The 11,018-nt window shown below is 36.0% G+C and overlaps 1 protein-coding gene across 1 annotated transcript; it reads right to left on the bottom strand.

The window, feature by feature from the left end:
- Positions 1-1,832: 1,832 nt before the first annotated feature.
- On the bottom strand, positions 1,833-5,486 carry tmem141 (transmembrane protein 141). Its single transcript, XM_041811382.1, has 5 exons — positions 5,322-5,486; positions 3,839-3,905; positions 2,998-3,081; positions 2,790-2,900; positions 1,833-1,913 (listed from the first exon to the last, which is right to left on the bottom strand). The coding sequence occupies exons 1-5, from the start codon at positions 5,373-5,375 to the stop codon at positions 1,852-1,854; spliced, it is 378 nt and encodes a 125-aa protein (XP_041667316.1). The 5' UTR covers positions 5,376-5,486; the 3' UTR covers positions 1,833-1,851.
- Between the last annotated feature and the right edge of the window lie 5,532 nt (positions 5,487-11,018).

The raw sequence follows: 11,018 nt of genomic DNA, 5'->3' as shown, positions 1-11,018 counted from the left end.
AGTGAAAGGGATTTTCTATTGTTTTCTTAAGATTTATTTTTGGCCTTTTTGCCTTTATTTGATAGGGCAGTGGATAGAGTCGGAAACAGGAGAGAGAGCAGGGAGAGACATGCAGGAAATAGTGCCATGGGCTGGATTTGAACCTGGGTCACCTGCGTATATGGCATGCACCTTAACCACTCGACTACCAGCATGCATAGGGATTTTCTATTGTTTTGTTAATTTTTTACACAACTTCCCAACTTTTTTGGAGTTGGAGGTTGTATTCACATATATTTTTCCAACTAGTGCAGTTATTTTAATGTTTAATATCTTTATAAACTGATGCAATATATGTTTTCTTGTAGCGCAATATATTTTTGCTTTTTTTAATACGTTTTTTAAAAAATGCAACCTATTTTTTTATTTCTGCAGCACTGCAATGTATTTTAAATAGTGCAAAATATATTTTCCTACCATTGCACTATATTTCTAGTTTTTTTTTTGTAGGTTAAAATAAATATTTTATTTAAAGTATGGTGAAGAGTTTCAGATTTTTTTCAATGGCTTATGATAATAAATTTCTATTTTCTACTCATTGTTTTAAACGATTAATATTATTAATGTAACCAGTGAAATACATGTTGATGATATGATACAAGTTTTAGCATTTCTTTTCTTCCCCAACATAATTCAGTTATTTTTGTGAGGTTTATCTTCTTCTTTCATGCTCGTTGTCCTTACTTAGCCCCTCTGTGTTGCTGTCAACATGAGTATGTGGGTGTGTTTGTGCCTGTGATGGGAGGGTGGATCATTATGAGATTTTTGCACTCTATATGTTGGCATAAAGCCCCAAGCATCCCACACATGTAAGAACATTTAAAACACGAGCTTAGACATATGTATATATATGGATTTCTTTTTATTGAAGTGAATTTTAATTTAGAATTTTTGCTTTTAAATAGTTGAAGAACAGTGGATTTGTAAGTGCAACATAAAGAAACCCCTATTGTTAAATCATGAAAATGCAGCAGGTAGCAGGACAGAGGTAGATATAAAAAGAGTTCAAATGTCAAAATGATTCTTCCTGTCTTAGCGTCTTTGTTCACCTTAATCTTTAGTCACTTTCTTTCTATGTCATGTTGGAATTGCCGTGTTTCTTCATTTCCTCTGCCATCCTATTATCTACAAAACATAACGCTTGGACTGTCATTCTAAATTAGCACCTCAGCTCATGGTATTTCTGTTTCATCACTGATGCCAGGTAGATTTAAGTCCAAACAGGATTAATATTTATTCATCCTCAGGGGTTGCAGGGTTCACTGCTTCAGCTCAGAGCTGAAGACGGATGAATGAACACGAAGTGGCTCAAAGCAAAAATTGTAAATGATTCCATGATCATACTGCAGCCAACAGTGGAAAGTGGATGAAACACCACATATTGTTTGCTCTCTGAGGTCCTAAGCATACATTAATTAACGAAGGTTTAAATTCAGGTCATACACTTGAAAACTGGTCATAAAATGTGGCTGCTTTTAGGAGTTCAGCAGGAATTCAGTTGCATGTCAAACAAACCGATCCACATCATAATACGGGGATCATGAGCTTAACCTCGGATTCCTTCTAAAAAGCCAAACTAATGCCTGACCTCTGATTAAGGAAACTCATCTGTTTATCCACACTGTAATTCTGTTATGAAATTCTAAAGCTTCCCCTTTAAAAAATACAACATACTTCATTCATGTGGTGAGTAACATGAAAAAAATATGCATGCAACACCCAGTACAGCTTATCTCAATAACCCAACAGAGGGACATGTACAAAAAAGAAGTTTTATAAACAGAAGATGCATAATTTTTTTTAAAACTATATTTATTCCATCACATCACCATATTTTGTCTTCCCAGGTCCTTTTGGTTCTTCTGGTTTTGGTACTGTAAGAAAAACACAGACAAAGATTAAAAAAAAAACAAAAACATGGTAAGTATGCAAACTGCTTTTACTGGTACAAACAGGTTCAACAGAATATGAAATAAAAAGTACAGAGTTCTCTGGTGAGAGTGAGCTTATCTGGAAATATTTGAACAAAAATACTGGAAAGAACCCACTTCACATAAAAGGACATTTCCAATATTTTTGTTCAAAAGCAACCAAGAGTTTCAATTTTTGATTCATCTGACCACAGAACAGTTTTCCAATTTGTCTCACTCCTTTTTATAGGGGCTTTGGCTGAGAGTAGATGGCAGCGTTTCTGAATCATGTTCACATGTGGCTTCTTCTTTGCGTGATACAGCTTTAAGTTGCAGCTGTGGACCAACGTTGACAGACAGTGAGCTCGGAAAGTAAATATCAGCCATATGTGCAAATAAGTTTGTGAAGTTTTAGGCAGGACTAACAGAACAACATCAGCTCGAGTCCTTTTCGTTATACATCCTCATTCGTTAAACTGTAAACTTTGTTCATCCTTAAAGTGTTTTAAGAGGACTGGACTACATTTATATATCAGTATTGGCTATAATCAACTTACAAAAAGAGGCAGATTGGATATCCAGTATCGGGCATCCGTGCTTTGTAAGATAGAGCGACTTCTCTATTGTTTATATTTTTTTGGAGAAGCTTGACTTTCATTATGAATCCTTCCTCAGTTTGATGATCAAGTCCCTCAGCATGCTCATTTCTTGTTATCTCCTCCTTTAATGTTGGGTTTTAATTTACCTTTGCTCTTGTTATTTCCTAAAAATCCACAGGGAACAGAACAGTGATAGTCAAGCTTAGTTTAGTTGAGTTATCACAAGACAATATGCACTCACCCTCAGGTGGCGATCTATCCGGCACTTTTCCTGTTTCTATTAGCATCCAGAGGTCTGAGCATTTCTGCGTTTCCCAGCGAGTCACTGCATAACTTCCCACTGATGATGCCACTGAGAGAGGAGAGAGAAATAAGATGATGAAGTATGGGTGGCTCTTGAAATAATCGTTGATGTCTTATGCCCATTAGATCCATGAGTCACTCCTCACCTACTGAAATAAGAACGTTCCACTGAAGAGGATAAGGGAGCTTCCTCTGGAGAGCTTTCTGAACGGCAAATAAAACGCCAACACCTGGAGGAGAAACACAGGACACATCACATCTGGTATCGGTGTTAAACACCCAACTTATATGTGGCTCTCTCTAGATCTATCAGATTTATATTTTTATTCAACAAATACATAGTGGTGCTGTTGTTCTGATGAATCTCTGGGTTTTTGCATCCAGTTGTTGGCATTTGGAAAATACAGGGAGCAGTGATTAAAGGGGAAGGAAACCAAAAATGTATTCAAAGTTTCAGACTTTAACCTTCAATTTGATCCTTGTCAGGATGAATACTCCATGAAGTCAAAACTCTAACTCAGAAAATCCCATGTTACCAACTCCTCTAACTGAATAAGGACATCTCAGTTGAGGTTGTGTGTGAATTTAGAATCCATCTTAATGAAACTCAAAGCAGATTGTCCCATGATTGAAAAAATAATGCACATCAGAGCTTGTATTATTTCACAGCTATTATGATTAGACACAATCATTGTCATATGGTAAGTTCTGTGTGCACCATGTAATGAAAAACTAATTTACTGTTACAAGAAACATTTGCTGGGTGGAGTACAGCCCCCTCTTGTGGCAAACAAAACATAACACAATATAATACATAAATTGGCATTTTTGCTTCTATAAATTGGTAGTTCAGCGAACACAAGGACTGTTTGATATGTGTAAAACATTTTGCAATGTAGTGCATTTAATGCCAGACAGTCAAGCTCTAATGAACCATTATGAAGATGGCAATAAACTGTACTCTCTTGAGGCAAATGCATCACTTACCAAGTACAAAAGTGCCGGTCCCTTTCATGAAAGCATGAGATTGACAGGCTGCATAACTACTTAAACCCTGAAAATGTGATTAGAGACACAAATTACAACATAAACTTGGGTTATTATGAAACCAGAATAACTTTTTCACACATGGCCAGGTAGATTTGGATGGCTTTTATCCTGTCAGAAATGAAATCATCATTTTAAAAATGCATTTTGTATTTACTCGGGTAATCTCTGTCTAATAACATCTTTTTGGTTATCTGAAACATTTAAGTCACAGAAATATGCAAATAAATAAGAAGTGGGAAAGTAGAGTACATTTTCCCAGTACTGTACATGTAAACTCTTGCACACCGTCAAACCTACAAAAATATACTCTCACTGGCCACTTTATTAGGTACACCTGTTCAATTGCATAACACAGTACCCCTTACCCAGATCCCTTAGTACCAACTGAGCATCGTTTAAACTCTGCAGCCTACCTAAGTATTGTTGCTGACCATGTCCATCCCTTTGTGAACACAGTGTTCCCATCTTCTGATGGCTACTTCCAACAGGATAATGCACCATGTCACAAAGCTCAAATCCCCTTAAACTGGTTTCTTGAACATGTCAGTGATCTCACTGTACTCCAGTGGCCTCTACAGTCACCAGATCTCAATCCAACAGAGCACCTTTGGGACGTAGTGGAAAGAGAGATTTGCATCATGGATGTGCAGAAAATCTGCAGCAACTGCTGATGATGATGACCATGTCAATATGGACCAAAATCTCTGCAGAATTTTTCCAACAGCTTGTTGAAACTATGCCAAAAGTAATTCAGGTAGTTCTGAAGGCAAAACGGGGTCCAGCTAAGTCCTAGCAAGGTGTACCTAATAAAGTGGCCATGAGTGTATTTATTGAATTAATGAAGTCATGTACTACTAAAATTTTAGTAGTAGGCCTTCTTCAGGCAGTTTATTTAAAATGCAAGGTCATATTAATATGAAAAAAATTGTTTTAAACGATCAAAAATTGTAAGAAAATTATTACAGACCAACATATTTGTCCGATTTAAACAGTGTGAAGGATATCGCTTCCAACTGGATGTGTTTTTTTTTTTTTCAAGCTTTGGCATTCGTTCATTCATTCATTACAAAAAATATCGAAAATATATATTTTCTTACATTTGACGGTCTGATACTGTAAAAGTGCAATCTGTCTAAATTAATTCCATATACAGAATATTTTTGCTTTTATTTTGAAAGGAGATTACGTTGTATTGGAGAACAAACCCCAAATAATTGTAGTTGAAACACTGAATTATATGTCTATACTGACACGTTTCACAACCTTGAACAGTTTTACTGATGCTGTTAAAACTACTGCATCCAACTAAAGACTTTGCAGAGACTTTGATATCTGCAGTAGCCTCTGCAATTCATTTGTCCTCCAGAAATCATCAGGAGTGCACATGCAAGAGAAAAACGACAACAAACTGACACCTCACCGGATGTTTTGCAGCCACTGCATCGTCCACTTTGGTGAGACCGAGATTAACCATTTTTTTTTCTTCTGTAAAGCTAAAGGTAAATCTAAATTTACATGGTAAGACTTTCTATATAACCCTGCTGTTATAAAACTTCCCGTGCTGTTGACCAGGAACAGAAACACAGAGGGGGACAACTGTGTAGATAAAACTCTGGCGACTCCTAACGGCAGGGAGGTGGTATTGCGACGTCTTGGTCATGAAACCAATACTCAGAACAGAAGGCAAAATGAAAAATTATACTTGAAAATGGAAAAAAATACAAAAAAAACCAAAACAAAAACAAGGATATATAATGTTTCCCATGCTGTACACTCCCGTAAATAAGGACGATATATCATTTAAATGAAATACAGCAATGAGGGCTAAAATACTGTAAGAAAAAAAGTCTTAGCAGCTGTCCAGTTTTTGGACAAGCATTACATCCCATCCCTGTTGTTTAAAGTCCCTATAAAGTGATTTAAAAAGTCATTATTTTTAGGTTTGTTGTATGACAGACCATTGTGTTACCAACCAACAGACCAAATTTCAGTCATGAAAAAACATCTACAAGTTTCTAAAATCAAGCCTTAAAAATCATGAAAAATGAGGCAGTAAAATCTGCTCTAGGCTGGTGTGGGCGTGTCAGTTGAATAAGCTGAAGCCACACCCACTCAAAAGAAATATGATCCTCTCTTGAGTTCGAAAAAAAATGCTTCCGATCTGAAAAGCTTAGATATACTTATTTTTGGGCCAGAGCTCAATGCCAAGTGGGGAAAGTTTGGGTTTGCGTCGTAGAAGTGGGATGTAATGGGTTCAATCAGCTTTCTCATCACTCTGAGAGCTGTAAGTGTGGGGGCAGGTTGTGAAAGAACAGATGTGGAATGATGGGGGTCAGTTCAAGATAAGAGAAAATCTTTTCATTTTCTGTTCAGTACTTTCTTCTGTTAAGAGAATCTGGGAGTAGTGGGAGGTAGAGCAACAGGGTGAGTGCTTTCACAATCAGGGCATCCCACCTTGGCTCTACCTTCCCATCCTTTTCCTAAGCACTCTCTTAAGAATTTCCTCTGTGATTGTCTGCTTTTCTCATGTTTTTTTTTCATTAGTGATGTTGGCACCAGGAATAGCTGTGTTTTGTTTGTAGGGTGATAGTAGCACCAACCAAGATTATTATAGTTAACTAAAAATAACTAAATAACTAAAACTAAAATAGAGACAAAGTATCCTTAGTTTTAGTCTTTGACACAACCATACTGACTGGCACCTACACATAAGTCTGGGGGGTGTAAAATTGTCTGAATTGATTGGTTAAGACTTCACATTGTGGTTGTTTTCTGTCTGAAGTGGTATTCAAACATAATCTTTAAATAAATAAAATGATAAGTGAAGAGCAGACTCTTTGAAAAAGTTTTTTAAAATGTATGACGTTCACTCCGCCCTGACATGTATCCGAAAAAACTAAAACTAACCCTAAAACTAATAAAAACTTAACTAAAACAAAGCATTTTTTTTAAAATAAAAACTAAAATAAACTAACAAATCAGCAGTAAAAACTAATGAAAACTAGACTGAAACTGAACACAGAAAATGAAAACGAAATCAAAATAAAAACTAATGAAAAATCCAAAACTATTATGACCTCGGCACCAACGCTGTCATTACCTGGAGCTCGCAAATACAGAGCCCAAGTCTGTTGACGGGGGCGATGTACGGGCTGTAAGCACCATATAGTAGGAAAGGTAAGACAAAAATGTTTATGTTGGGGTATGGTGGGCTGTAAGTGCTAGTACGAGGGTAGGGGGTGGCTCTGAGGTGCTGATGGTCACTGTCCTCCATTCTGAGTTGTCATGGGACCTATCGGAGAATGTTCCCACTTCACAACCCTGATGTTGTCCTGGCAAGATTGTTTTTATTAGGATTTAATCCGCAGATAAAAATATGACTATAGCTGATGATTCTCATTATCACAAGAAAACAGAGGACTTGTTTCTAATGATAATTAACACAATAAAACATCCTTTGTTTGTTTGTTCTGTGCAGGTCCCTGTGGAGTTGCAGCTTTAGAAGAAACAGACTAATCTTAACACTAAGATAAAAAACACAAATCCTTCCTGTGTCAGATCCTGATCAAAGTAGAGTTTGATGAGTCGATCAATGAACAGTTCTCTGAAATCAGTTTGGGTTGTTTTCAAGCAGGAATCCTCGCACACTAGGGGGTCTTTGACTCTCCTGATCTGGAGTAAAAGAGGAAACAACTTCTGCTTTCCTTCAGATAACAGGTTGATTATTTACAATCCCTCAACTTCAAAGCCCTATTATACAGGAAGCAGACCTCATACTACTCACAGTTTTAGTTCATTTTTCTTCTCTACATCATGTCTTGCCTCCTGAGACCAGCCCACCGGGAACTTCATGCCAATGACATATAAAGTGAGCGACTTGGGAGGATTTCAGACATTTTCAGGACAGCACTGGTGAAGACAGCTATACTTACCACAACAGCGCGGCCTGCTGACCTCTGACTTGTGATCCCTGGGCTGACATTTGACACCCCAGTGACCTCAGGGTTCAGCTTAATGCTGGAGATGAAGAAGAAAAAGAGGCAGATGGGAGTAAAAGCGACCACCGCTGCTGAGATAACAGTAACAACCAAGAGGCTTAAGTTACAAGACTGTTAAAGGAAAGCAGCTGTTCATCTGTTACGTGTCATCAAGGACAGAGAGAAAGGATTCATATCAACTTTGAGAGCCATAAAGCACTGGTCAACAGACTGGGTGATGAATATGTTTTGCAATGCTGTCCTTATTCAAAAACACAGTAGTAAAGCAGAACACAAGTTAAAAAAATGAAGATATCATGTAAATATATTTGGAGACATTTTTATCAATAATTTAGCTTAATTTGATGGAAATTGTTTATAACTGTCATTAAAATTTTAATTTTCTCAATTTTCCTCAAAAAACTGGACAGACGTTTCCAGCAAAATTCTCTGGAATTTATGATACTTCTATCTGATTTTCTGTATAATTTAGAAAACTAAAGCCAAAATTTTTGAGAAAACCTTTGAAAATTTGGGAGAAATTTAATGGAATTTTTGGGAAAAACATTTTCTGATGATTTATTCAGAATTTTTGTAATATTTTTTAAAACTCTGCGAACATTTTAAATAAATTTCTATGTAATGAATATTGTGAGCCTAAGTCAAAAATTTCTGAAAATTCTTGGACATTTTATCTGGAATTTAATGGAAATTTCATGAAACTTTGGTAATTTTGGTGATACTTTTTCAGCAAATTCTCTAGAATTTTCTTGGATAGCTTCAAGGAAATTTATTGAACTTCAGTCTGAAATTTGTTGTATAAAGTTTGATAACTGGTCAGAAATATTTTGGATACCGTTGGAAATTTGGGAGATATAAAATCTTGGAAAATCACATTTTTAAGTGATATATTCACAACTTTCATTAGAGTTTTTCGTACTTCCTGCAAACATTTTAAAATATTTTAATGTAAATCATCAAAAATCTGTAAGAAATTTTTGAGCTGAAGTAAAAAAATGTATTGAAGGTTAAAGGAAAATTTTGAGGATGTTTTATCAGGAATTTTTAGGAATTTAAAGGAAGTTGTCTGAAACTTGCACTGATATTTCTTGATATTAACAACTCTTGTCAGACTTTTTAAGGCAAAGTTATCTGGAATTTACATGGAAAATCATGAAGAATTTCAAGGAAATTTTGGCAAACTTCAGTTTGAAATGTGTTTTATTATTTTGAGAACTCTGCTTCAAATTTGTTTTGTAAAGCCTCGGGGGGAAAATTTCATGGAAGTTTCCAGAGATTTCAAGCAAAGTTCAGAGTTTTAATGGAATAAAAGAAAAAAAAATTAAAGGGTTTTCATCTGAAAAGCTTTAACTCTTGACATTTTTAGGGACCATTCACAATAAATTTTGAAGGAACTTCTGTTGGGAAAGACCAATTCTCAGAAACTTGTCAGAAATGTGGAATTTTCAAGAATTTCACAGCCATTTTTGGGGACATTCCCTGGAAATTTTAACAGAAAATTTCACCATTTTTTTTTTCTTTTTGAAAATTGAAAAACATTTTCAGCAAACTTTTCCACTGAAATTTTGTGGTTTATGTAGCATTTTAGTCAGAAATTCTAGGAGCAAAGTAATTTTTCAGAAATGTTTACAAATGCAGATTATTAATAGTAAACAAACTCTTGATCGAATTAAGCACAACTCCACTTGCAATTATTTTACAATTCAGACAAGGAAATTCAACCAACATGCTCTTAAGTTTCATGTGCCTCATCCTCCACATTGTATATGTAATATTAACCATAAAAATAAATAATAATTATTGCCAACACTACGTCAAATGAGGTTCATTTTATTTATTATCATTTTAACATTGGAAAAGCAATGGTCAGTTACCCCAACTGTTCTTCCATTCACATATTGTAGCTCTTTATTTCTATGGTGATTAATGTTTATATTCTTACAAAACAAAAAGATTTCAGACACAATCTGTACACTCCAAAATTCCAAATCACACCCCCTCCCTTCGACCCATCTATGACAAATACGCTAACACGGGGAGCCAAATTTTAGTGCAGTGTTGAAAACCTGTTCACACACACATACAAAATGAACAATCAACAAGTCGCATGTACGTCTGTGGATTACATGCTTACTAAGTGTCTGGACTCCACCTAAGACATGTGAGGACACATTAAGCAGGTGTGCGCTGTAGGTAATACAAGGAAGGCAGGCGATTCAGGAGAAAGACGACAAAGAAAATTCTCTTGCAGGAAATGGTTCAGTTCATACAACCAATCTCCTGAAAAAAATTTACAAAAAAAAGGGTGTGTAAAAGGTGGGGGGATTCAAGTTTTTACACTCCCAGACGTCTCTCACATGGAAGATTTTTTTAAGTGAAAAAGATGGTGTGCAGTATTTTCATGGAAAGATCTGGAAGGGCAACACCGTGTAGGACTCACTCATGCATTCAGGATAGAAATAGAAAACAAGGGCAAAGAAAAGACAAGGCTGAAGTGTTTATGCCTTCTCCCTGCTCTCAAAGATGTAACATAAAAGGTCCCACATTGTCCACTTTATAATGCTTGCCTTCAAATATCACCAAGACAAAAAAAAAAAAGAGAAAAAGAACAGATTTCACAATCAAATGTTTAAATAAATATAGCTCCATTGATATAATTTCTTCAAAAAAATAACCCTTAGAGCAAACTCTCACACAGAAGACTGAGCACAACCCCCCCAGACACGCACATATCGTAACCCTGCAGATGAAAATACAGTTGAAAAGATGAGTGTTAAAAAACGGCACCTAGATTAACTGGTGGGGGGAAAAATAATACAGGAGTGCGGGTCAACCTAGACTTTGGTAGAAACGTAGTCTCAAAAGAATCTTTTTGATGGGTGCAATGAGCTTTGTTTCTGTAGGACAGTGAACGTTTGCCTGTTTACGTACCAGGAACTATGGAGTCATTATAATAGCAAAACTCAACAGTGCATTTGAACATTTTAAAGGCCAGACTTGTTGGTTTTGGGCTCAGATTTCACTTTGAACTTTCCATTTATACCTGCTAGTGTGCTCAAATCTGCCTCTGTGTGCTTAGATTTTCTCTGCTTGTGCTCAAAAAATTTTCTTGTGCTTAA

This window comes from Cheilinus undulatus, linkage group 17, assembly GCF_018320785.1.
Source record: "Cheilinus undulatus linkage group 17, ASM1832078v1, whole genome shotgun sequence".
Taxonomy (NCBI): Eukaryota; Metazoa; Chordata; class Actinopteri; order Labriformes; family Labridae; genus Cheilinus; species Cheilinus undulatus.
This window is presented reverse-complemented; position numbering and strand designations above follow the sequence as displayed.

Coding starts and splice junctions, on each gene's coding strand:
- tmem141 (XM_041811382.1), bottom strand. CDS start 5,375: ATGGTTAATCTCGGTCTCACCAAAGTGGACGATGCAGTGGCTGCAAAA. Junction 3,906..5,321: donor CAGTGGCTGCAAAACATCCG/GTGAGGTGTCAG, acceptor TCACATTTTCAG/GGTTTAAGTAGTTATGCAGC. Junction 3,082..3,838: donor GACCGGCACTTTTGTACTTG/GTAAGTGATGCA, acceptor TTTCTCCTCCAG/GTGTTGGCGTTTTATTTGCC.